Raw genomic sequence first — 26,057 nt, forward strand, 5'->3', positions numbered from 1 at the left:
TCCCAGACCAAATTCCACCAACACCACTGAATGACTTCTGGAGCTACATGAAAATGTCCATTTCCTCCTTTTACAGGGGCCTATAAAAAGATCACTCCAAAATCACCTGCCAGAGCCACAATGCATACAAAGCGGGGCTCCTCTCCCACTAGCGCTCCCACTCAAAGGGACAGCGACCCAGAAGGACCCTCAAGCACAGTACCAGTCTAGAGCACCAGCCTGGTGTGACTTCTGGGAAATCCTCCCTGGCATCCTTGTGTATTAGTCCCTTCCCAGGATTTCCCAACTCGGGCCCCTTTCTGTTATTTTCCTGTCTTCTCAGATGTCCTCTTTGTTTCGGAAAAACACAAGACTGGGCAGAAATGCTCTGTGTAACCAGACCCCAGACACTGGCCCCGTACAGGCCCCTGCAGGTAATTCTGCCTGCCTGCTATACCCAGAGCTGTGAACCCAGGGGTGTGACCTTTGGTTCTCCCTCTCTCCTTATCTCAACACAGATGCTTCTCCCAATCCTGCTACAGACCTGTTTCTCCCTCCTTCAGGTAGTAGGGAGAATAAGTTCCATCCAGTTGTGTGTTTAAAGCACTGTGCATTATTTTCATTTGAGCAGACGATTCTTTTTTTGTTTGTTTGTTTGTTTGCCTCCAGGGTTATTGTTGGGACTCAGTGCCTGCACCATGAACCCACTGCTCCTGGAGGCCATTTTTCCCCCTTTTGTTGCCCTTGTTGTTGCAGCCTTGTTGTGATTATTATTGTTGTTGTTGATGTCGTTTATTGTTGGATAGGAAAGAGAGAAATTGAGAGGAGGGGAAGACAGAGGGGGAGAGAAAACTAGACACCTGCAGACCTGCTTCACATGCCTATGAAGTGACTCCCCTGCAGGTGGGGAGTCGGGGGCTGGAGCCGGGGGCTGGAACTGGGATCCTTACTCCCATCCTTGAGCTTGGCACCATGTGCGCTTAACCCGCTGCAGTACTACCCGACCCCCTGAGCAGATGATTCTGATGATGGCCTAGGGTTTCTTTGATTTTTTGTTTGTTTCCTCTGATAGTTCCTATAATCAAAGGTTTTCAAAGCGTTTTTTTCCAGGCCAGTGAGAGTGCCTGCTTCATCATCTGTGCCACTCCAAATGCCACTAGTACACCCATGAGAATACAACCACATGGGGGGAGCTTCAGTGCTGTAGTGTCTTTCCCTCTCTGTCTCTCTCTATTGGAAAAAGTCATCCTGGAGCAGTAAAGCTACTACAGTGACCACAGGAAAAAGGAAATGGTTTTGTCCATAGTAGTCGCTAATGTGCTTCTGGCGTCCTGTGAAGCTGGAATATGAAAACCTCTGCCATTTTACTGAGATGAACATGTTGAAGAAGGCTACCAACTTGAAGGCTCCCCTTAACCTCTACCTTCTCTTACAGTTCCCCACCTGCCCAGCAGCTCTCCTTCCTTCGCAGTGGCCTCCTGAGCAACCTCTACCTGGATACACCTGACTGCCCCGTGCCCCTGCTCCAGTGGTTGTTCCAGGTGAGGACGTAAACTTGCCACTAGGTGGCGAGAGCGTTCTGCCCACCCCCACCTCCCCAGCAGGGTAGTTTTTGTGGTAGTTGTGGGGGTGTGTATAGGGGGTGAGCAGGCAGCTAGTTACTTCCCCTCTTCTGGTCTCAGCTGCTGGTTTGCCCCAAGAGGGGGAAGGAAGTCCTGTAAAGACAGGGTCAAGGAAGTGCAAGAACTGTCTATTGAGTTTGTGGTCTCATCCCGCACCCCCTCCCCCTATGTGTCCCCTTCCAAGGTATTTCTTGTGCCACTAAAAAGCCCTCTCAGTGATTCAGTCTATTGGCTCAGCAGGTCCTTCTGTAGTGTCCAAGGTCATCACAGGTCCTTGTCTTTATTCCACAAGCTCAGGGTCCACCACAGAGGTGTGGGGGCCCTTGTGCATATAAAGCTTAGATACTCAGATGACTGAGTATTTGCCTCTTATTCTGCACTTGTAGGTCAGATGGAAAAGCCTACAACAACCCCTTTGTTAGCCATCTTTTCCCTTTTGGATTCCTGCTGGAGCCTTTTGCCCTGGGGGCAACATGAATTCTGCCCTGCAGCTTGAAATCTCTTCACTGAGATAAGCAGCAAGAATCCTTGAGGGAGAGCCAGGGAGCTAGCTTTTATGATCTGAATGCAAGGCATGAGCATGTGGGCCTGGTCCCTGCCCAGGACCATTCCTGTCCATCTGAGCCTGGCTCCCCAGCTGTGAATCAGAGCCACCATGCGGGCAAAAGAATCTCTTCACCCTTGGCACACTGGCTCCCTTCTGGGAAGGGCCTTCCAGTTCTTTTCTTTTGACTGGGATCCTTCCCATGATCCCTTGATGCCATAGAGAAAATGACACCCACCCTCAACTCCTGGGGCCCTTGTCTATGGCTGTTGCCTTTGTGCCCCTCCCCCTACTCCAGGCACAGCAGGAATGACGAGAACAGTGTGGCCATTATTCTCTGCCCCCAGCCACTCCTTGCACAGTATATGACAGCACACACAATCAGCAGTGGAGGCACAAAGAACCTATTTGAGATGTTGCCCACAGAGGGTCCTTGTTTGACCCCATCCTGTGTGGAGCGTGTTCAGCACCCAGCCCCAAGGTCAGACCAACAGACTAGGTATGAATCCAGCTCTTCCACTCACTATTTACTATATGATCTTGGGCAAGTTACTATCAGCTTGAATCCTCAGTTTCTTACATTTCAAACCCAGCTGACCGTCCCACATGAAGATTAAGTGAAGAAAGGCAGCGGGTTGCTTTGTCTTTGTGGGCCCCAGCCCCCGGCTTCTGCTATCTAGAGGGTATAGTATTAGTGATGCTCTAATTCTCCATTTCCAGGAAAGTGAAACAGTTAAAGCCAATGAAAGAGATAAATAAAAAGAGTGCACTTGGCCTTGGGAGCCTTCTGGGTCAGCTTCTGCCCAGCATCTTTGCCTCTGGAGGAGAAGGGAAAGCAGGAGAGGTGATGTCTGCCCAGCACAATGTGGCCACTCACATGGTTGTGCTGCAGGCCAGGGCAGGATGCACTCGGATTTTTTTGTTTGTTTGTTTGTTTATACCAGACACTGCTCAGCTTTGGGTTATGATGGTACAGGGAATTGAACCTGGGGCATTGGAGCCTCAGGCATAAGAATCTCTTTGCATAACTGTTATTCTATCTATCCCCACCCTCACTCAGATTTTTCACTTCTGAGGCTTTGGGTTTCTTCCCACTTAGAACATAGCTTCCTGAAGTAGCAGTTGCACTCACTCACTCATTCACTGGCATAGTTAAGGACCTGACTACGTACAAAACATTAAGGAAAGAAAGATTTTGCCAGTCATGCTCCTGGGTAATGCACAATGTGTCTAAAGAGCCCAGTGCCCTTCAGAACCGCAGGCTGGTAGTAAGACTGGTATGAGAGGCAATTCCATGAGTCCTCTCTGAAGCCAAGAGGAGGATTCTTTTCACGTTGCCGAGATTGTTTGTGGGCCCAGAGGGAGGGATGTGGATGAATCTCAGGAAGAGCTAGAACCAGTATGGAGAGGGGTGGGGGTCCTAGAACAAGTCTCCACTTCTCTTTATCTGCCTGTGGCTCCACAACCAAGTAAATTCCCAATCAGAAAGACAATCTGATTGGCCTTAGAAGGTTTAAGTGCTCCACCCCCTAAAACTAGGTCTGCTACATGATGGCATCACAGGGTAGCTGAGGACCACATAGGGACCTGGGCTTGATTCTGAGAGCTAGTGGGTGAGTGAATTGCACAGACCACACCACCCCTGCTCATTTCACCATTTCATTGGAAGGATGTCCTAAATCCCTTGGGAATTAGGTCCTATTGCCTCCCCCTTCTGGGGACCTCTGTAGGGTACACAGGGGGCTCTGAGTGAACAGGCTTTGACCTTCATACTCTTGGCATCAAAGATTCTGATAGTGTGCAAAATGAACAAAAGCCGATAGCATGTGCTCTTAATGAATTAACGTTTTGTTAGGAAAGCAAGTATTCAAGCAGGATGACGTTATGGAGGAAGGAGACAGAATTCTCGTGTCTTAAGATCAAGACATTGACACCAGGAAGCAGACAGTCACATAGGTCTGGACACGAGTTACGGCTTTGTGCTGACTTGCAATGTGACACTGGTGAAGTTGCTTGACCTCACTAGGTTTGGTTTCCTTGTCTGTAAAATAACAATATCCTCTGCCATGTGGACTTGTGGATTTATTGAGATTTATTTAATATGGCATAATAGAAATTGACTCCATAGAAATTATCTAAATAATACATTATTTTTTTCCTCCTAGCTACTTACATGGCCTCTGGACACTTCTTCAAGAGCCTTTGATCTCCTTTGGGATCTCAGTGTGAATAAGCTTTTCCTGCAGTCTGGTCAGTACTGGGGTGTGGGGCGGAACCCTGAGCCCCAAGCAGCCAAGCCCGAGAGAGTACCTAGTTTACAGCTCCCCAGCCCATCCTACTCCCTCCTCCCTCCTGCTCCCTGCATGCAGGTGCTAGTGGAGACATTGCATCACCAGACTATAGAGGCATCAACTTATCTTGGACTGTGGCTCCAGCCTTAGCAAATAGCTGAGCCACCAAGTTCCTTGGGACCTTGATCTGGCCTCAGCTGAAGCTGAGCCATATTCAGGCAGACCTCACTAACTCCAGGAGTCCCCCAAACAGTCTAGAAGGTGGGTACTCTGGATTTAGGGGAACCAGATTCTTCCTGAGGGCCCTTACTTAGTTTGGGAGGGTCCTAAGAGCATTTGTTTCAAACCGGGAAAGCTCCTTGGGTTGGAGCTGCTGAAAGGTCAGCAGTGAAACTGTGTCCAGACCAACACCTCTTCACCTACTGAGGCTTGGATTTTGGGGTGTCAGTGGAGTTCCTAAGTTTGGCATGGATTGAATAGAGAGCCTTGAAACTGTCCCCTGCCCCTAGTATTTAAGGAGCATGTTTAAGTAGTCTTTATACTTTTAAATGTTCAAAGTTCCACAGAAGCAATTCATTTTCCCTTTAGTTCCCCCCTCCAAGCTGTCATTGGGTACCTGAACTGAGACAGTTTGGCACCAAAAAATATCATGTAGCCCGTCGAATGCTTACAGCAGACAGCATGCGGGAGTCACAGGTGTCACACCCTGCCTTTGCCCACCCGCTGTAGTCTGCCAATCCTCCCACTAATGCCAAAACACATCATTCTGAAGGTCCAGGTTATAGACCCAACGTGCACCGTTTAAAAAAGCACTTTGGATTTCAGTTCTTGTGCCTTTTCTACTTGAGTTGACTGAGCTCTATCAAATCAGAGCATTCCATACTCTTGCCCCCAGCCCTAGGCTGGGACTCCTTTAACTGATTTCTTCTAAATACCACCAGTCTCAGCATCCTCTCCCTTTTCATAACCTCTGGCCCTGTAGCCCCTGCTGCCCTTTGGAGTCTCTGGGCCGCCTCTGTAGCATGCCTGCCCTTTGGGGAAACAGAGGCCTCCCTTGTCCTGCTTTTCTCTTCCATTCACTGGTATGTGGCTGTTCCTTCAGAGGCAGGGGAGAGGGCCCACTCTCCTTTGCTTCTTGCTACATTGTTCTTGATCCCCCCTCCATCTAGAGGGACCAGGAACCTGCTCCTGAATTCCTGGGCAACTCAACCCTGGCTTCTCTGATAGCACTGCCTGAGTGTCTGGCTTGGGGTTCTGGTTCCCTGCCCTGTGAACTACACACAGGCCTAGAGAATTTCATATGCAAGGCTTGTCTTGACTGATTCAGGAAAAGTCAAAGACCAGTCCCATCTTACTACTTTCCCTCAAGGTTGCAGAATGGTTGGCATAGCTCCAAGCATCTCATGATTCAGTTTAGTGTTCAAGGCAGAAAATTAAAAGGTAGAGAATGAGAGGTCATCACTTCTTATAGCTTTCTCCATTTTTATCTGGATATTCTTTCCATTTTGTTTCTAGAACTAGGTCATAGGACATTTGCCAGGTTTTCTGTTCTTTAAACACCTTCGTTATGTCTGAAGGATTTCCAGCCTAATGAATCCTGTTTATTTATTTATTTATTTATTGAGGGATTATTGCTTTATCGTCAACAGTAAATACAATAGTTTGTACATGCATAACATTTCCCAATTTTCCACATAACAGTACAACCCCCACTAGGTCCTCTGCCATCATGTTCCAAGACCTGGACCCTACCCCACCCCAGAGTCTGTTACTTTGGTGCAATACACCAACTCCAGTTCAAGTTCTGCTTAGTGTTTTCCCTTCTGATCTTGTTTTTCAACATCTGCCTGTGAATGAGATCATCCCATATTCAGCCTTCTATTTCTGACTTATTTCACTTTACATGAATGCCTAGTTGGAATGAGTAAAGAAACCATGCCAGATATGAGACCTCGGGAATCTGAGGTCCCTTTCCCTTAGATCCCTCTTAGGATAGTTTCCAGAAATGTTCATGTAGAAAAACCTGCTAATTATCACCTGACTTCTCTACCTAAGCTAGAACATTCATGAGGGTTGGGCAAGTGAGAAGCCCTGGAGCTTAAGCTTCATTTGCTTTATGGTCAATTGGCTTCTGACATATAATAAAAGTGTTTTGTGTCCAAACAGCCAGAGCCTGTTTCTGTTGCCTGTGGCATGGAGCTCTGACTGCTCCAATAGCAACCCTTAGACTAGTCTCTGCAGAGCAAAGTGGGGTGATATCCCCTCAGGAACTTCCTTACTCAGATTGTGCACAGACCAGAATAAACTGGGGTTCCACTAGCAGGAAAGGAATGGAACATAACTCTTGGATAGGCAGTCAGCAGAGTCTGCTACAGTCAGAAGATGGCATCTGTGTGAAAATTCTTGGTAACTGATTTAGTTTTAAAAAAAAATCTGTAAACTCCTTTTCAGACTATATATTCTACTGTGGATAGGCTGCAGCTCTAGTGATTTACAGCCCTCAGGGTAGGAATCAAGCATTTAGATTCAAGGGATAAAGGGAGCAGTGGGAACAAGATAAGGAGACAGGGATTGTGGGGTGTCCTCCAACAGGGCAGAACAGGAGGCAGAAATGAATGTTTGAAATTAGCTCTTGAGGACAGTGGGGGCAGGGAAGATTTCTTAATATTTTCTAATAGCTGTTACTGATGTTCTTTAGATATAATTCACATACCATATAATCCACCTCTTTTAAGTTTATGATTCAAGGCCACTGACATTGCTCACCTGGAAGGGTGCCTATTTGCCATGCATTCGATCCAGGTTTGAGCCTCATAGCCCCAGGGCACTGGGGAAGGTTTCAGTGTTGTGGTGTCTTTCCCTCTCTCCCTTTGTCTTATTATTTACTTTAATTTTATATTTGAGAGCACTGCTCAGCTCTGGTTGTGTGGTGTGTGTGGCGTGGGGGGGGGTGTACCTAGAACCTGGAAACCTCAAGCATGAAAGAGCTGGGTTTTTTTTTATTTGTTGTTTCTTTTTCCATAAGCCATATATTATCTCCCCTGCCCCTATGTCTCTTTCTATCTAAAAAAAAAAAAAAAGTCAGCCTGGAGCCAGAAAATCCTGGTGGTGACCAAAAAGATAAAATTTATGATTCAGTATGATTCACAGAATTGTTCAGCTATCACTACTATCTAATGTCAGAACATTTTCATCACCCTCAAAACCGAGCTTCATAGCCATCAGCAGTCACTTCCCACTCCCTGCTCCTCCCAGCCTCTGCTAGCCCCTTATCTCTGTCCTCATTCCAGGGATTTGCTTATTCTGAACATTTCATATAAGTGGAATCAGGTAGTATGCAATCTTTTGTGTCTGTGATCTTTTACTTAGCATAATGTTTTCAAGATGTATCTATATTGTAGCCTATATCAGCACTCTACTCCTTTTTATGACCAAATAATAATCCATGATATGGATATGCCACAGGTTATTCATTTATAAACTGATAGACACTAGGGTTATTTCCACTTTCAGGCTAGTGTAAATAATGCCTCAATGCCCGTCTGTGCACAGATGTTTACAGGGAGATATGTTTTGAATTCTCTCAGGTATATACTTAAGTGTGAAGTTGCTGAGTCATGTGGTTACTAACTCTATGTTTAACTTCTTGAAAGACTGTCAAACTATTTTCCAAGTGTCTGAAGCATTTTGTGTTCCCACCAGCAATGTAAGAGTCTTCCAGTTTTTTTACCTTCTTGCCAGCAATTGTTGCTGTCCATCTCTTGATATTTCATGGGTCTGAGGTGGTATCTCCTTGTGGTTTGCATTTCTCAGATGACTAAAGATGTTGAGCATCTGTTCATATGTTGAGTGGATATTTGTATATCTTCTTTGGGAAAACATCTATTCAAATGCTTTGCAGATTGTTTTATGAGAGGGAGAGAGAGAGAGAAACCAGAGCACTGTCCAGTCATAAGTGGTGTGTGGGATTGGACACAGGGTCTCATGCATGCAAGGAATGCATTTTACCCAGTAAGCCAACTCCTCAGCCACTTTCCAATCTTTTGATTGGGTTGTTTGCATTTTTCATTGTTGATGACTTGCAGAAACAGCCAGAAATTGAGAGGAAGGGGGAGATAAAGAGAGACAGAGAGACAGCTGCAGCCCTGCTTCACCACTTGCAAAGCTTTCCCTAGGCAGGTAGGGGACCAGTGGCTTGAACCTGGATCCTTGTACATTGCAATGTTTGCACTTAACCAGGTGTGCCACTACTGGGCTCCCAAGAGTTCTTTTTTGTTTGTTTGTTTTGTTTTGTTTTAATATATTTTTATTTATTTATGTATTTATTCCCTTTAGTTGCCCTTGTTGTTTTATTGTTGTAGTTATTGTTGTCATTGTTAGATAGGACAGAGAGAAATGGAGAGAGGAGGGGAAGACAGAGAGGGGGAGAGAAAGATAGACACCTGCAGACCTGCTTCACCACCTGTGAAGTGACTCCCCTGCAGGTGGGGAGCCGGGGTCTCGAACCGGGATCCTTACCCCGGTCCTTGTGCTTTGCACCATGTGTGCTTAACCTGCTGCGCTACCGCCGGACACCCCCAAGAATTCTTTATACACTCTCAAATGCTTTTAATGTTTGAGTGACCTGGTAGGTGATATGCAAATATTTTTCTCACTTCTCAATTTGTGGCTTGTCCTTTCACTCTCTTGATAGTGTCTTTTGGCTCATAAAAGTTTAACTTTTATTTATTTATTTTATTTTATTTCCTTTATTGAGGGATTAATGTTTTACATTTGACAATGAATAACATAGTTTGTACATATTTCTCAATTTTCCACATGACAATACAACCCCCACTAGGTCCTCTGTCAGTTTAACTTTTATAAAGTCCAGTTTATTTTTCTATTGTTACTGTGTTTTTGGCATCAAACTTAAGATACCATTACTTGTCCAAGGTCATGAAGACTCCTCTTTGTTTTTCTTCTAAAAATGTTATGGTTTTTTGCTCTCAAACTTAAGATTTTTTAAAAATATATATATTTATTTATTTATTTATTTTCCCTTTTGTTGCCCTTGTTTTTTATTGTTGTTGTAGTTATTATTGTTGTTGTTAATAATGTCATTGTTGTTGGATAGGACAGAGAGAAATGGAGAGAGGAGGGGAAGACAGAGAGGGGGAGAGAAAGATAGACACCTGCAGACCTGCTTCACTGCCTGTGAAGCGACTCCCCTGCAGGTGGGGATCCAGGGGCTGGAACCGGGATCCTTACTTCGGTCCTTGCACTTTGTGTCAAGTGCACTTAACCCGCTGCGCTACTGCCGGACTCCCACACTTAAGTTTTTTTTTATCTTTTTTATGTTGATTTTTGTATATACTGTATAATGAGGTCCAACTTCATTCTTTTGCATATCAGTGCTCAGTTGTCCCAGTACCATTCATTGAAGACTACTGTTTCCCACTTAGTTTACTTAACATCCTTTTGATGTCAATTAATTAAAGGCATAGAAAAACATATACCTTTGGGAGTCGGGCTGTGTAGCGCAGCGGGTTAAGCGCAGGTGGCGCAAAGCACAAGGACCAGCATAAGGATCCCGGTTCAAACCGCGACTCACCTGCAGGGGAGTCGCTTCACAGGCGGTGAAGCAGGTCTGCAGGTGTCTATCTTTCTCTCCTCCTCTCTGTCTTCCCCTCCTCTCTCCATTTCTCTCTGTCCTATCCAACAACGACAACAACAATAATAACTACAACAATAAAACAACAAGGGCAACAAAAGGGAATAAATAAATAAAATAAATATTAAAAAAAAACAAACACCTAGATATATAACCAAAAAAAGAAAAACCTTTTGGACATTCTTTTTTTTTAAATTTCTTTATTGGAGGATTAATGTTTTCAGTCAACAGTAAATATAATAGTTTGTACATGCATAACATTTCCCAGGTTTCCACATCACAATACAACCCCCACTAGGTCCTCTGCCAGGACCTGAGCCTGCTCTGCCTCCCACCCCAGAGTCTTTTACTTTGGTGCAATACAGCAATTTCAGTCCAAGTTCTCCTTTTGGATTTTCTATTCCACTGACTTGTATATCTGTCTGTAGGCCAGTGCCTCCCAAATTCTTTATTACTATATCTTATAGTAAATTTTGGAATTAGAAATTATGAGTCCTGTGGTCTGGGAGGTGGTGCAGTGGTAAAGCTTTGGACTCTCAAGCATGAGGTCCCGAGTTCAATCCCTGGCAGCACATGTGCCAGAGTGATGTCTGGTTCTTTCTCTCTCCTCCTATCTTTCTCATAAATAAATAAAAATTTAAAAAAGAATACATTATTATAAATTATGAGTCCTACAGTTTTATTCTTTTCTAGATTAGTAGGGAGACTAGGAGATAGCTCACTCAGTAAAGCATATGTCTTAACCATGTTCAAGGTCCTAGGTTTAAACCCAGTACTACGTTGGGAGGGAAGACTGTGTTGGAAGGGGGAACTGTGCTGGAGGTGAGGAGGACTATGCTAGGAGCATCCATTTCTGGGGGGGTGGAGTCCCTGACATTTTGATAGTAATCATGTTAAATCTACAAATAGCATTGGATATTATTGCATCATAGTAATATTGAGACTTCCAATCCATGAATATGGGCTGTTTTGTCACTTATTTGGATCTTCTTTATCTTTTTTCAACAGTTTTTTTGTATTGTTTGCTGTGCAAGTCTTACATTCTTTTGCTAAATTCACTCCTAAGTATTTTGCCCTTCTTGATGCTATACTGAGTGGAATTATTCATTTTCTTTCAGAATTTCTCCTTGCTGATATGTAGAAAAAGGATATATAATTTGGGTACTGGCTTTATATCCTTCAACCATTTCTCAACTCATTTATTAGCCCTAACAGTTTTTTTTTAATGATAGAATTTAGTTTTGAAAGGAAACATATTCTTGTGCAACTAATGGTTTGAAAGAAATGACCTCATATTTCTTTAGTAAACATGCCTTAGTTGTGCCAATGTAAGACTGGCCCACAACCCAGTGCCAATCAGACTACAAAAGCAAAAATACCTGGGAAAAAAAAGGGAGCTCTGTCAGTGAGATAGAAACACTTTAGAAAATGAGCAAAACATGCATAGGTTTTTTCACATTTACTTCCAATGCATTGTTGCTCATTTTTACCTACTCATTCCATTCAAGTTTCTATAATATTTGTGTAGGAGGAGGGGGAGAATATAATAAAATAAATGACACTGGCTAGTGCATTCTTTGAATATCTTTAAAGTGGGTGAGAAGTTCAGCTCTGGGTAATAAATTGCATTTATTCCCATGAGTAGTGTTTTTAGACACTTTGTTCTTCCTCACTTGGTCATCCCGTTTTTGCCTTTGTTCTTGGAGCACCAGTATCATAGTCAGTGGGGCTAAGGGGCTATCATATATAATCCCTGGTTTTATGGGATATATATATATATTTGTATTTATTTATTAGTGGATAGAAAAAGAGAAATTGAGAGGGGAGGGGAAGAGAGAGAAGGAGAGAGACAGAGAGACACTTGCAGCCTTGCTTTACCACTTCTGAAGCTTTCTGCCTGCAGATGGGGGCCAGGGGCTGAACTCAGGTCCTTGCACACTGTAGTGTGTGCGTTTTTTCCAGGTGCACCATCACCTGGCCCTTGGGTCATTGGTGCCTGCACTATGAATCCACTGCTCCTGGAGTCTATTTTTTCCCTTTTGTTGCTCTTGTTGTTTATCATTGTTGTTGTTATTGCTGTCGTTGTTATTGGACAGAGCAGAGAGAAATTGAGAGAGGAGGGGAAGACAAGAGAGACAGAGAGAGAGAGAGAGAGAGAGAGAGAGAAAGATAGACACCTGTAGACCTGCTTCACTACCTGCAAAGTGACCCCTCTATAGGTGGGGAGCTGGGGGCTCGAACCTGGATCCTTATGCTGGTCCTTCCGCTTCATGCCATGTGTGCTTAACCCGCTTGCTGTACCATCGCCCAGCCCCCTGATCATTGTTTTCTATCATTGCTTGTCTATATTCTTTCCCCAAACCCCCGTGCCAAGGCCCCCTATTCCATTCCCTCCCAGTGTCCTTTGCTTTGGTGCAGGACACCATCCCCAGTCCAAGTTTCCTCTCATGTTCTCCCTTTCTAACAGTCTCCCAAGTTCCACCTATATGTGGAGTTATCCTGTATTCATCCTTCTCTTACTAACCTGTCACACCCAACACTTTCCCTTCTGCTTCTAGCAAATGTGAGACAAAGATTGAGATTTTAGAATTTCTGTTTTGCTGTCTAGATCTTTGATGATATTTTAATCGATAGTTATGTATCAGGGAGATAGCTCAATGATAATACACAGGACATTTCATGCATGAGATCATAGGTTTGATCTCTGGCACTGCCAAAAGCCAGAGCAAAGCAGTGCTATGGATATATAGATTTTTTTTTTCAAAAAAAAGTTTGGAGGCCACCAAGGCATTACTTGACTAGAGCTCCAGGCTGACTCCTTATTTGGATTTGAACAAAGACATGTCAAGAGGATGTAGGGATGCTTCAATGGTGACAGAGCATAGGATGGTGTAGACCAGGGGTAGGGAACTATTTTCTTGTCAAAGGTCATTTGGATATTTATAACATGATTTTCAGGCCATACAGAACTAATTATCCAGGGAGTCAGGCGGTAGTGCAGTAGGTTAAGTGCACGTGGCGCAAAGCACAAGGACTGGTGTAAGGATCCCAATTCAAGCCCCCAGCTCCCCACATGCAGGGGAGTCCCTTCACAAATGGTGAAGCAGGTCTGCAGATGTCAATCTTTCTCTCCTCCCCTCTGCCTTTCCCTCCTCTCTCCATTTCTCTCTGTCCTATCCAATAACGACATCAGTAAACAACAACAATAATAACCACAACAGTGTTAAACAACAAGGGCAGCAAAAGGGAAAAAAATACCCTCCAGGAGCAGTGGATTCGTGGTGCAGGCACGAATAATCCTGGAGGTACTAGGGAAAGAGAGAGGCAGCCTGGGAGTATGGATTGATTTGTCAATGCCCATGTTCAGCAGGGAAGCAATTACAGAAGCCAGAACTTCTACCTTCTGCATCCCACAATGACTTTGGGTTAATACTCCAGAGGGTTGAAGAATAGGAAAGCTATCAAGGGAAGAAGGGATGGGATATGGAGTTCTGGTGGTGGGAATTGTGTCGAGTTGTACCCCTTTTATCCTATGGTTTTGTCAGTGTTTCCTATATATATACACACACACACACATATATCCTGGAGGCAAAAAAAAACCCTAATTATCCACTTTAAAAGTTAGTGCTTAATGTTTCTGTGGAAAAATCTCTGGTTGTCTTAACAAGACCAAACCAAATGATTTCCCAGGCCACATAGGGCTCATGGGCTGGACATTTCCCCATCCCTGCTGTAGATGAAGTAGAAACAGGATGCCCAGCCTACCATCATTTCCTTGAGAAAGCCCTACAGGACCTTCAGGACAGACAGACAGCTGCCAACACAGAGTGAGTGCTCAGGATTGACTGTTTTCAGAGTCATTAACAGTAATGACATATGTGAAGCACCTGGTACATCGCAGGTACTTAAACGGGCAGCAAAAATCTGTTTCTTTCTTTCCTTATTTATTTATTTTGCCAGCAAGGTTATCACTGGGGCTTGATACCTGCAGGTTAAATCCACTGCTCCCACCAGTTTTTTTTTTCCATTTTATTTTATAGGACAGAGAGAAATTGAGAGGGAAGAGGAGGGATAGAGAGAGATAGACACTATGGGTTAAGTGCAAGTGGTGCAAAGCACAAGGACTGGCGTAAGGATGCCAGTTTGAGCCCCCAGCTCTCCACCTGCAGGGGGTCCCTTCACAAGCAGTGAAGTAGGTCTGCAGGTGTCTGTCTCTCCATTTCTCTCTTTCCTATCCAACAACAATGACATCAATAACAATAACAATAATAACTACAACAATAAAACAACAAGGGCAACAAAAGGAAATAAATAAATAAATATTTTTAAAAAGAAAGATAGATAGACACCTGCAGAACTGCTTCACCACTCATGAAGTCTTCCCCCTCCAGGTGGGGAACAGGAGCTTGAACCCAAATCCTTGCATATGGTAATATGGTGCACCACTGCCTGGCCCCCCAAATATATGTTTCTTTTTAAAAATTATCTTCATTTATTGGATAGAGACAGACAGAAATCAATAGGGATGATAGAGACGGAGAGAGAAAGACAGACACCCGCAGCCCTGCTCCACCAGTTGCAGAGCTTTCTCCCTGCAGGTGGGGACCAGGGGCCTGAACCCAGGTCCTTGCGCACTGCATTGTAACAGATGTGCTCAACCAGGTGCGCCACCACCCAGCCCCTAAATAGGTTTCTTTTTTTTATTTTTTATTTATTTAAAAAAGGAGACATTAACAAAACCATAGGATAAGAGGGGTACAACTCCACACAATTCCCACCACCAGATCTCCGTATCCCATCCCCTCCCTTGATAGCTTTCCTATTCTTTAACTCTCTGGGGTCATTGTGGGTTGCAGAAGGTGGAAGGTCTGGCTTCTATAATTGCTTCCCCACTGAACATGGGCGTTGACTGGTCGATCCATACTCCCAGTCTGTCTCTCTCTTTCCCTAGTAGGGTGGGGCTCTGGGGAAGCGGAGCTCCAGGACATATTGGTGGGGTTGTCTGTCCAGGGAAGTCTGGTTGGCATCATGCTAGCATCTGGGACTTGGTGGCTGAAAAGAGAATTAACATATAAAGCTAAACAAATTGTTGAACAATCATGGACCTAAAGGCTGGAATAGTGAAGATGAAGTGTTGGGGGGGTCCTCCATTTTGTAGTTAGTTACTAGGCATATTTTAGATATATTTCAAAGGGCCTGTAGCTATACTAGTTTTTTGTTTTGTTTTGTTTTGTTTTTTTGTTTTTGTTTTTCTCTGAGCCTAAAATCTGATATGCAGGTAGATCCAAGTTATTGTCTGGGAAGGTGATGTCATGGCTGGAAAAGGGACAGAAAGCTGGATCAGGGAAGAGAGTAGCTCCCTAATATGGGAAAAGTGTATTAATATTGTTGACTGTAAACCCCATCTATTTGATTTGGTCTGGGGCCCGTATTCAACTTAGGGGCCTATGTGACCTCTGCATCCCTGTAGATCTGAGCTCACATTCTGTGGTCATGAGGAGGAACATCCCAAGCTGCCCCAATATCGACCCATCTTCCTCAGGTGTAGCATAGAGTATGTTGTCCAGCCTCCCTTCAGAGGATGGAATATTCTCTACCATTATTGATCCAAGTTGAGGGCAAGGTCCTATGGGGGGAAATATGTGTTTCTTTATGAACCACAGAACACTAAGTAAATCAACAGGACTAACTCACAATGATGTGCTAGGTCCTATCTCTATCTTCTTTTAATTTCTCTAGCTCTTGTTTGGCCACTTGTCAGTCTGTTCTCAGATGACTGGATTTTTATTTTCCTCTTGTTTCTTCTGATGGCTTTCAAGCAGCAAAAAGCACTTTCATCTTTTCATCTTGCTAGAACTTTTTAGTCTTTGCTGTCTTACTAGGAAATTGCCCTCTTTTCACCTTCGAGAATTGCAGGTGGCAATTCATTCAGAGCCTCCTGGAGCAGAGGTCCCCTGTGGACACCTGTTCCTGGGGGCATCACATGACCTTGCTGGTGGATCAGTTATTTGCCAGGCTGTGGGCACAACAGTTCTCATATGTGGGAGCTCCTCACTTCTCCATGTCATAGGACAGGTACTACTCCCCGCCTCCACCCAGCCTAGAGAAATGGGCTGGGATCCAGGCTCACTACCCCAGCTGCACCCTTAATCCCCCACATGGTACTGTGAGATGGTTGTATAGACCCAAAGGGACAGGAAAACACTTTGAGGACCACCCGGGAGGTCCCCTCACCCACCCAGCTTCCTCAGAGCCCTCAACAGCTGGGCCTGGCCCCTTCTAAAGCTCCAGTTGGGGTATGATGATAACAGTGTTTGAACCTCATAAAACATATTATTGTCTGTTGCAATAATATAAGTAACTTCATTGAAAATACTAGCTAACATTTCTAGAGAGCTTAATTTGTACTAGATTCTAAAGCCTGGGGCTTTGACTATCTCATTTACTCACCACAACAATCCACCAAGCATGTGATATTATCTTTATATTTTACAGGTGATCTGGGGGCTGGATGGCTGAGTTTCACCATTTGTGTGACACACAATCTCAGGTCTGGCCAACCTGGCCCCTGGCCATTGCATTTTCTCTTTCTCTGTCTTTCTCTCTCTCAATCTCTTGCTCTCTCATTTGATCTCTATTCCAGCTTAACTGACCTTTTTGTTTTTAAGATGCTTCCTTTTTTGATATTTTCTTTTTAATTTTATATATATACAGAGAGAAAGACCAGAGCACTGCTCAGCTCTGGCTTATGGTGGTGCTGTGAATAGAACCTGAGACCTCAGAGCCTGAGGCATGAAAGTCTTTTTTGTGTAGCTATTTTCTTGTCTCCCCAGCTCACATCACTGACCATTTCTTCCCATCTCCCCTCTTGCTCTGGGTCTTTGCAAGTATGGCGTCACCGGGGATGTACTCCAGCCTCCTCCCAGTAGCTCCCTGACTTTTCCCTTAAGTCTATCTCTTCCTCCATCTCCTCTTTCACTTTAATTCCATCCATCTCAGTCTCTGGCAATTTCCTCACAGGGGCCCGACCTGACTTCATTTCTCCTACTCTCATGCTTCCTTTTCCACTTTTTGTGACTCTGGTCCTAGTGGGTGCATGTTTTCTCTGAATCATACCCACTTCTTGGGAGGCTGTGAGCTCCAGAGTTTGGGAGTTACATCTGTCTGTACTTATCTTTATTTCAGTCTTCCCCTAAGTTCTTGGCCATGACGTGTGCCTTGTCCACATCGGACTCAGTATTTTCGGAATGAGTGTATGTGACTTGGTAAGTGAGTGCATTGCCCTTGACGGACAACCACATCATTTCCCACCAACTGCTTAACTCCTTGCCGTTAGTCAGCTGTGGAGCTCCATATGCTGGCCAAGCTCCAGATGTGCTGCCTGACCCTCTGAGGACATGAGGTTTGTTGGCCCTGTGGGGACAGGCACTTGTGCTTCCCTCTTCCCCAACCTCCTGCCTGGCTCAGCTAGTAACTCCTTTTCCCCCCTGCCTGCTTAAGCACTTGTCTCCTGTCCTGTCACTTAAACATCCCAGAGTGTGAGGATCCCTTCCAAAGGTGCCACTGAGGCTCAGGTGGACTCATTTCTGGAACACCTAGAATAGTGCCTGGAAAAGGAGTTTCTAGGGAGTCGGGAGGTAGCGCAGCAGGTTAAGCGCACATGGCACAAAGCGCAAGGACCAGCATAAGGATCCTGGTTCGAGCCCTGGCTCCCCACCTGCAAGGGAGTCGCTTCACAAAGCGGTGAAGCAGATCTGCAAGTGTCTCCCTTTCTCTCCCCCCTCTGTCCTTCCCTCCTCTCTCCATTTCTCTCTGTCCTATCCAACAACGATGACATCTAGAACAACAACAACTACAAAAATAAAACAACAAGGGCAACGAAAGGGAATAAATAAATAAATCTAAAAAAGGGGGGGGAGTTTCTAAAGCTCCCTACTGATTCTAATATACAGCCAGGTACTGAGACGCCAGGTTACAAGAACTTTGTCCAAGTGCACAGACTTCATGGTGGAGCAGAGAGGCACCATGGAACAACAGGGCCTTAACCCACTTCTTCATCATCTTCTTTTTTTTTTTTGGGAAGAGAGAACAGAAAAAGAAGGAAAGAAATCACAGCACTAAAGTGTCCTTTAGTGCAGTGGGGCCTGAGCTCAAATCTGAGTCATATGAGCAGCTTTCCTACCTAACCTGTCTCTTTAGTTCAAGACTTTCACCCCTTCTGCACATCCAAAGAAACTATTAAACAAAGAGACTCCTCACAGAATGGGAGAAGACACTCACCCCACTTTTTTTTCAGTTAACTGAAAAATTATTTTAATTATGCATATATAAACATTTCCAAACCCAAATTTTATTTAGCCTCATATTTAATGTAATACTTTAGTTAAATTAGTGAAGCCCTAAACATAAAACCCTAATTTAACACTTACCAGTCTCATAGATTATGTTAACATACTTCTCTCTTTTTTTAATTTCTTTATTGGGGGAGCATACTTCTTTAGTTAAAAATAAAATAGAAACTTCTGGGGTCAAAAGATAGCTCACTTGGTAAGGTCTTGTCATGCTCAGGGCACAGGTTTAAGCGTCAGTTCTTTTTCTAGCGTTTACCCTTCTTCCGTAGCAAGTCAACAGCGTCAGGTTGAAAGCTGTCAGGAGCTGCTTGTTGCTGGCTTTGAAAGTGACTGGGATCCATGTGGATTCAGTCGGCTAGGAAGGATCGTCAGTTTCCCCAATGAATGGGTACTCACGGGATGCACCACGAGAAGGTCGATCCAATGCATCAGTACCACATGGTAACACCATAGCATTGGGGGGAAGGAGCGCTCCACTAATGGAGCAGTGCTGTGGACTCACCTCACTTCTTAAGATGAATATGGGGCATCTAGGAAATGTCACAGCAGCAGTTCATTGGATTTGAATTCAAGAGTTCCCAAGTTTGGTCCCCTGACCAGCTGAGCAGTGACCCAGTAAAAAATGAAGGGGAAGAAGGGAGAGAGAAAGAAGGAGAAGGAGGGGGAGAAGGAAGAAAAAAAGGAAAGAGAAGAAGCTGAGGGAGGGGATCAGGAAGATGGTTAAATGGGTAGAGTATATGTTTTCCTATGTATGGAATCTTGGTTCAACCACCAGTACCACATGATGGCACCATGAACAATACCTAGGAAAATCCATGGATGATGGAGCATTGCAGTGGTAGCTCTCCCTCTCTCCTGTCCCCTTTCCTTCCCCTCTCTCAGAGAGTACAGAGGAAGTGGCCTGGGAGATGGTGCAGTGGATTAAGCATTGAACTCTCAAGCATGAAGTCCTGAGGTCAGTCCCCGGCAGCACATATATCAGAGTAATGTCTGGTTCTCTCTCTCTCTCTCTCTCTCTCCTCTCTCATTAATAAATCAATAAGATGCATATTAAGAGAGAGAGAAAATGCAGAGCAAAAGTCACACTGGGGAGTTCATTTGAGGCATCACCGTGCATGAGTGAGGCTCTGATTTTTCCCCAGAGACACACCAAATAAATAGATTAAATGAGGGGGAATAAATTTAAATAACTTGAACATGGTAAAAATATTTTGTGTGCTGGGGAATGAACTGACAACTTTCTGCATGCACAAGACCCCCTCCCCCACCCTCAAGGTGAAGCTACCTGCTTCAATCTTTTTTAAAATTTTATTTATATGGAACGAGAGAGTGATTAATACCTGCTCTTTAATGAAATCAATATAGACAGTGGAGTGTCAGAATTAATTTCTTTTCATAATGGTACAGGTGGTAAATAAAACAAGGGATGCTTACTTTCTGTTAGAGTGTGGAAGTCATCTAAAATCTTGAAATGAGAGGCCATGTCATAAATTGTGAAAATCCTCAAGCATTAGGGAATATTAAACTACTTAAGCCTTCTTTCTCTGAAAACTGTTAAACAAAATAAAAGCCTTTCATTAAAAGAAGAATAAGTAGGAGAAGGAGAAGAAGAAAAAGAAGAAAGAAAGAGAAAGGAAGGAAGAAAGGAAGAAAGGGAGGGAGGGAAAGGGAAAGAGAAAGACACAAGGTGAGAGAGATGGTGCAGTGGCTAAAGCACTGGACTCTCAAGCATGAGGTCCCTAGTTCAACCCCTGGCAGTACATGTACCAGAGTGATGTCTGGTTCTTTATCTCTCTCTTCCTATCTTTCTTACTAATAAATAAGTAAAATTTTTTAAAAGGAGCAAGCGAGAGAGTTTGTCAAAGTGTCTGCACAATTTTGCCTTTCTGCCAGCAATGAAGAATTCCTGATGCCTACTCCTCAACAGTATTCAATGTCTTTTGTTTTGTTTAATTCCAGAAAACAGCAATATTCCCAAAATCCCAGGTTCAGAGAGTGAGGACCTAGTGGGTCATGCTTTCTGTATTAGGAGAGGCATTTTGGTTTGGTTTAGTCTAAATCAATTATGACTCTTTGCTTTTTTTTTTTTTTTTTTACTTATTTACTTATTTTCAAATTTTTTAGTGTTCCAGGACCTCACACATGCTCAGATTCAATGCTCTGAGCCAACTTCTCAGATCAGATAGAGACGGAAACAGAGACAGAGAGAGATAGCACAGCACTGAAGCTTCCCCCAGGGCTATAGTACTCCCACGTGGTATGCTGGGACTATGAATGTGGCCCTTGCATATGGCAAAGCAGGTACTTCACCACATAAGTCATCTCATCACCCCCAAATGTTTGCATTTTATTTTATCTGCCACTAGGGAAGGCTATCACTGGGGCTTGATACCTGCACATCTCCACAATTCCCAGCAGCATTTTTTAATAGAGGATGAGAGACAGATGATGCAGCACTTCACCACTCATGAAACCTCCCCCATCCAGGGGTGGAAATCGGGAACTTGAACCCAGGTCCTCATGCATACACCTCACTTTGCCAGGTGAGCTATCACTCAATCCACAAATCCTTGCTTTTTAAACTTGTTGGGGGCGGAGCAATTTGCTGCTACTTTCCTGAGTCACACAGAACACTGCAAAAGGGGGCCTGGTAGTGGAACACCTGTAGATGCACATGTTACCATGCACAAGGACCCAAGCTCCCAGGTCTCCACCTGCAGGGGGTTAGTTCAGGAGCAGTGCTGCAGATGTCTCTCTCTTTCTCTCCCTCTCTCTTTACTCCTTCTCTCTCAATTCTGTTCTATCTACATCTGAAAGGAAAGAAGGAAGGACGAAAATTAAAATGACCACTGGGAGTGATAGATTGGTCATGCAGGCACCAAGCCCTAGAAATAACCCTGGTGGCAATAAAAAGCAAAGAGATGAATAAATAACAATGCAAGAATGTGTTCTGAAGGGTCAGCAAAACAGTTCACTTGAATAGTGTACTGCTTTGCCATGTGTACAACCCAGGCTCAAGCTCAGCCCCCAAATGAAGCTTTGGTGTTGTGATCTCTTTAATTCTCTCTCTGTGTCTCTAATATATATATGAATGTATACTGAGACAGCAAGATGAGGAATTGATTGCCTGGAATTGGGATGAGACAGGTGGATCTCTAGAAGCCAGTCTAGACTATGGGATGATCTTGAGAAGGAGAGATAATTGCCAAGAATGATAGAATGTAGGATCCTACAGATTCGTCTGGTCCCTGTACCCTGAATCTAGTATGCCACCACCTGGCCCCCAGACTACTTTTTCATCACATAAAAATTTTATCATTAAAAAGATCTCTGCCGTGCACCAAGCGGTGGTGCACCTGGTTAAGTGCATACGTCACAGTGTGCAAGGACCCAGGTTCAACCTGCTGGTCCCCACCTGCAGGGGGAAAGCTTCATAAGTGGTGAAGTAGGGCTGCAGGTGTCTCTCTGCCTTTCTCCCTATCTACCTCCTCCTACCTTCTCAATTTCTATCTCTATCCAATAATATATATACTATAGTTTGTAAAAATGTAAGAGCTCTTCATAAATATTTTTAAAAAAGAAAAAAAATACTCTGTCTTGGGGCTGGGTGATAGTGCAGTAGCTTAAGCACACATGGCACAAAGTGCAAGGACAGGCGCAAGGATCCGGGTTCAAGCCCCTGGCTCCCCACCTGCAGGGGGGTCACTTCACAAGCAATGAAACAGAGCTGCAGGTGTCTGTCTTTCTTTACCCTCTCTGTCTTCCCCTCCTCTGTCAATACCTCTCTGTCCTATCCAACAACAATAGCAACAATAATAATAACCAGGGCAACAAAAGGAAAAAATAACCTCCAGGAGCAGTGGATTCATAGTGCAGGCACTGAGCCCCAGTGATAACCTTGAAGGCAAAAAAACAAAAATCTGTTTTAGGGTGGGTGTATATAACATGATGTTATACAAAGAGACTCTCATGCTTGAGGCTTCAAAGTCCCAGGTTCAATCTCCAGCTCCACTATAAACCAGAGCCAAGCAATACTCTGGTGGTAAAAAATAAAAATAAGAAATAAAAAAACACTCTGTCTTATATAAACCCAGGTGTGTTTCTGTTTTAGTTTTGGCTTTTTCGTTATTTACAGATGAACCTGACTCTAGCCAGTACAAGTGGTTCATTGGATTGGCACAATTCAAGGCTGTCTGGTATACCAGGGCCCTAGAATGTTCAATGCTAGGTATTAGATGACTTTGGGTAGTGGTATGAGTTACAGAGGTGGCCTGGGGACGGCATCACCTACCCATTCTCAGTCTTACTCTCATGAAGAAGTGGACCAAGGACTGACAGAGACTGTAGTGTGTGTGTGTGTGTGTGTGTGTGTGTGTGTGTGTGTGTGTGTGTGTGTTGGGGGGGTGTACAAGTATGGAGGAAGGTATATGGGCTGTGTGTATATGACTGTGTGTGTGTGAATGTGAATGAGGTGGTGGTGTCAGGGTGGTGTGTATAGTGGGAACCTTCGATTTTTTTCCATGCAAATTAATAATTATAGCATTCCTGAGTCCCCAATAGTACAGATATAGACAAACAGGAATGTTTTGTTTTCAGATCATTAAGAAAGTCTATAAAATTTAAACAACTAAAGTTAGGACTGAAAGACTAAAGCCAACCTTTTCAAGACAAATTTAAATACAAAAGTGCTAAGAGAATTTTAAGTCATTAGAGTTGGCAGGATAAGAAACAGTAACAGCTGGCTGGGAGATAGCATACTGGTTGTGCAAAGGATTTTCATGCCTGAGACTCCAAGGTACCAGATTCAATCCCCAGCACTGTCATAAGCCAGAGCTGTACAATACTCTAGTTAAAAAATAATAACAGTAGAGAACTGGGAAGTGGCACACACAGTTGAACGCACACATTACCATGCCTAAGGAGCACCCCCCACTGCTCCACACCTGCAGGGGGGATGTTTCATGAATAGAGAAGCAGGTCTGCAGGTGTCTATCTTTCTCCTTCTCTACCTCCCCCTCTCCTCTCAGTTTCTCCCTGTCCTATACAATAAAGTAGAAAGGGGGCAGGGGAAGAAGGCCTCTGGGAGCAGTGGATTGGTAGTGCCAGCACTGAGCCCCAGTGATAACCCAGCTGGCAATCAAATAATAACATTAACAACAACAATAATATAGAAATTAACAGCAACAGTAACAATTAAGAGAAACAGTACGATTTCAACCCTCCCCTAAAAGTGTACGCACATGTGATTAGGATGGGATCTCAATCTGATGGCTTGGCAGCTTGCATTCGCTGGGAGCAAGACCCTTCTCCCCATTAAGGCTGTGTCACTGTTGCTTGGTTTCTGAAATGTGCCTATAGAGGCAGGGCCAGGCAGGTGGTGTTCTTGGCCCTCCCAGTGCAACCATCCTGGATGCTGTCTAATAACTTGATTGAGTTGTGGACTTCCCCTGTCCTCCTACCTCTGAGGCTCCAGACAGGACCTGATGGGTGAAGACAAGGAAGCCAGGAGGAGGCTAAGGGATGGGGCTGCTGGGACTGGCACTTCCAGTGACATCACCAAGGAGGCTCTTAGGATGTGTGTGGTTTTCCCATTCTCTGCACAGAGTGTCCGGAGAACAGGGTGTTATGTGAAGTAATGACTTCTGCTGAGGCACAGATGGAAAAAGCGCTTTTATTTTAGTCCCCATGCTTTCCTTCCCCTGCCTTTCCCGGAGCATCAATTCCATCCCAAGAGAGCAACCAAAAATGACACTTCCAGACTCACAGCCTGAACACAGAGCCCAGATGCTTGGGCTGTTAGTGCTGGCATTTAAGAAGGCACAGGGCCCCAGCACTCCCCTAAGGAATCACCTCAAGTAACTGTTGTGGGCGTGGAGAAACTGAGTTAGGAAAGTGGAGCCAGCCCTTTCACATCTGAGTTTTCTTCTGTGTCAGCTTTCCAGAAAACCCTCATTTGGGACAAACAGTGCTCAGGAAAAGCTGAGCATATGACCTACTTGGAGGCAGTGATAATTATGGGCTCATGGTGCCTATAGTCATTCAGTGAATTTTCAGAGCTTTAGCTGGAGACTGATATGTTCCGAGGCACCCAAGCCCCTCTCTCTGAAACTACATCCCACATATCACCTGGGTGTGGGGGCACGACGCCAGGCTCTGCCATTGAAGCTGGCAGGTTCTACACTGCCACTCTGGGGAGAGGGGGTGAGGAAGAAGATGTATCCATGTGGGTTGAGGTAAAGCATTTGAGGAGTGGCCACACACAGCACCTTTTGGAGTCTGAGGCTACAAAAATGATGTTCCAGCCCAGCTGGGTCTCCCTGGGCCTCCCTCACCTCATGTTGATTCTCTTTCCACATGTGTCTTCCCCTCCCTGGAAAGTTCATTGGCCGCCCACACATACGTGCATGTACGTGCTCAGTCCCCTAAGGGCCCTGGTAAATAGTTCTCTCTCTCTTAGTGAAATCGCATTGTGTTTTGCAGGCTTCATTCTTCCTAGCTCATTTGTGAAGTGGGCAAGGGGTATCATTAACCGTTCTCTTACTTGTTAACTTGCCCGAGAGGAAAAAAAAAAGTTTTTCCTCCTACAAGAGTCTAATTACCTGTTGGGTGAGTCCTGACCCATATACATTTCCAAAGAGAGAGACACTTGATTCCTGTGTTGGAGAAATGTCCTTGGACGGCTCCAGAGCCCCTCTGCCTGCCTTCCCACCATCTGCAAAACAGCCGCCTCTACAGACTGTCCAGAAAAACGGCTCCACAAGTTTAGGGATGTGTATTCATTTTATGGGGTGGGGTGGGGAGTTGATTTACAGGGGCATCTACTTTTTGTCTCTGAACATGCTATGCTTTTTCCTGCACACTGGGTGTGTAGAGAGATGAGCAATATAGATTAGCCTCTCCCCTCGTAGATTTTATGTTCTAACAAAGAGAAGAAGCAGGTCAATTCATAAATAAGGGCAAGGTGGAGACAGGGACAACACCTCCTGAAGGAGTATAATGAGGGGTCAAAAAATAGAGAAATATGTGAAGGAGAGGTATTGTCAAAACCATCTTTGGGAAAATACACATTGTTTTTTTCTTTCTCTATTCTCCTGTTTCTTGAAATGTCCTTAAATAATCTGACAAAAGAAAAAGCCCAGAGCAGTAAGACTTTCTCTCTTTGTTGCCCAGATCAGATTATTGTTCATGTTTTGTTAAGCTAGTTAGGAAAGAATGGCACTCATGATTCAAGCGAACTGAGAAAACACCTCCCAGGCTGCAAGGTATGCCCCCTGCGGGGATGGCAGACAGTACACACCCACCTGTTACTACAAGAGCCATGGGAGGGAGGCAGCAGTGGGCTCTGAGGTGGGTGCCTTCTGCTCATTGTTTTGATGCTTCTGGTCTAGGATTCTCATCTTGCCCAACTATGGGTAGCCCCTGCTAGGATGTCAGGTCACCATGACCCTGGATCTTTGTACTTCAGGGTGGCTGATTTGTTGTTGTTTCCTTACTTGCTTTTGGTCATTTCTGGTGATTCACTGCTCTAAGTTAACTTTTTTCTCTTTATTTATTTGATAGAACAGAGAGAAATGGAGGAGAGAGAGAGAGGGAGAGAAACCGAGACCTGCAGCACTA

General features: G+C 44.5%; 1 protein-coding gene across 1 annotated transcript in view; it reads left to right on the forward strand.

Annotated features, from left to right (window-relative positions):
* Positions 1–26,057, forward strand: part of FAM178B (family with sequence similarity 178 member B) — a 141,592-nt gene that overhangs the window by 45,914 nt on the left and 69,621 nt on the right. The window contains exons 7-8 of the mRNA XM_007535724.2: positions 1,415–1,520; positions 4,311–4,395. Coding sequence (XP_007535786.2) covers positions 1,415–1,520; positions 4,311–4,395 — 191 coding nt within the window. The remainder of the gene's footprint in view (positions 1–1,414; positions 1,521–4,310; positions 4,396–26,057) is intronic.

Source organism: Erinaceus europaeus, chromosome 3 (assembly GCF_950295315.1).
Source record: "Erinaceus europaeus chromosome 3, mEriEur2.1, whole genome shotgun sequence".
NCBI lineage: Eukaryota > Metazoa > Chordata > Mammalia > Eulipotyphla > Erinaceidae > Erinaceus > Erinaceus europaeus.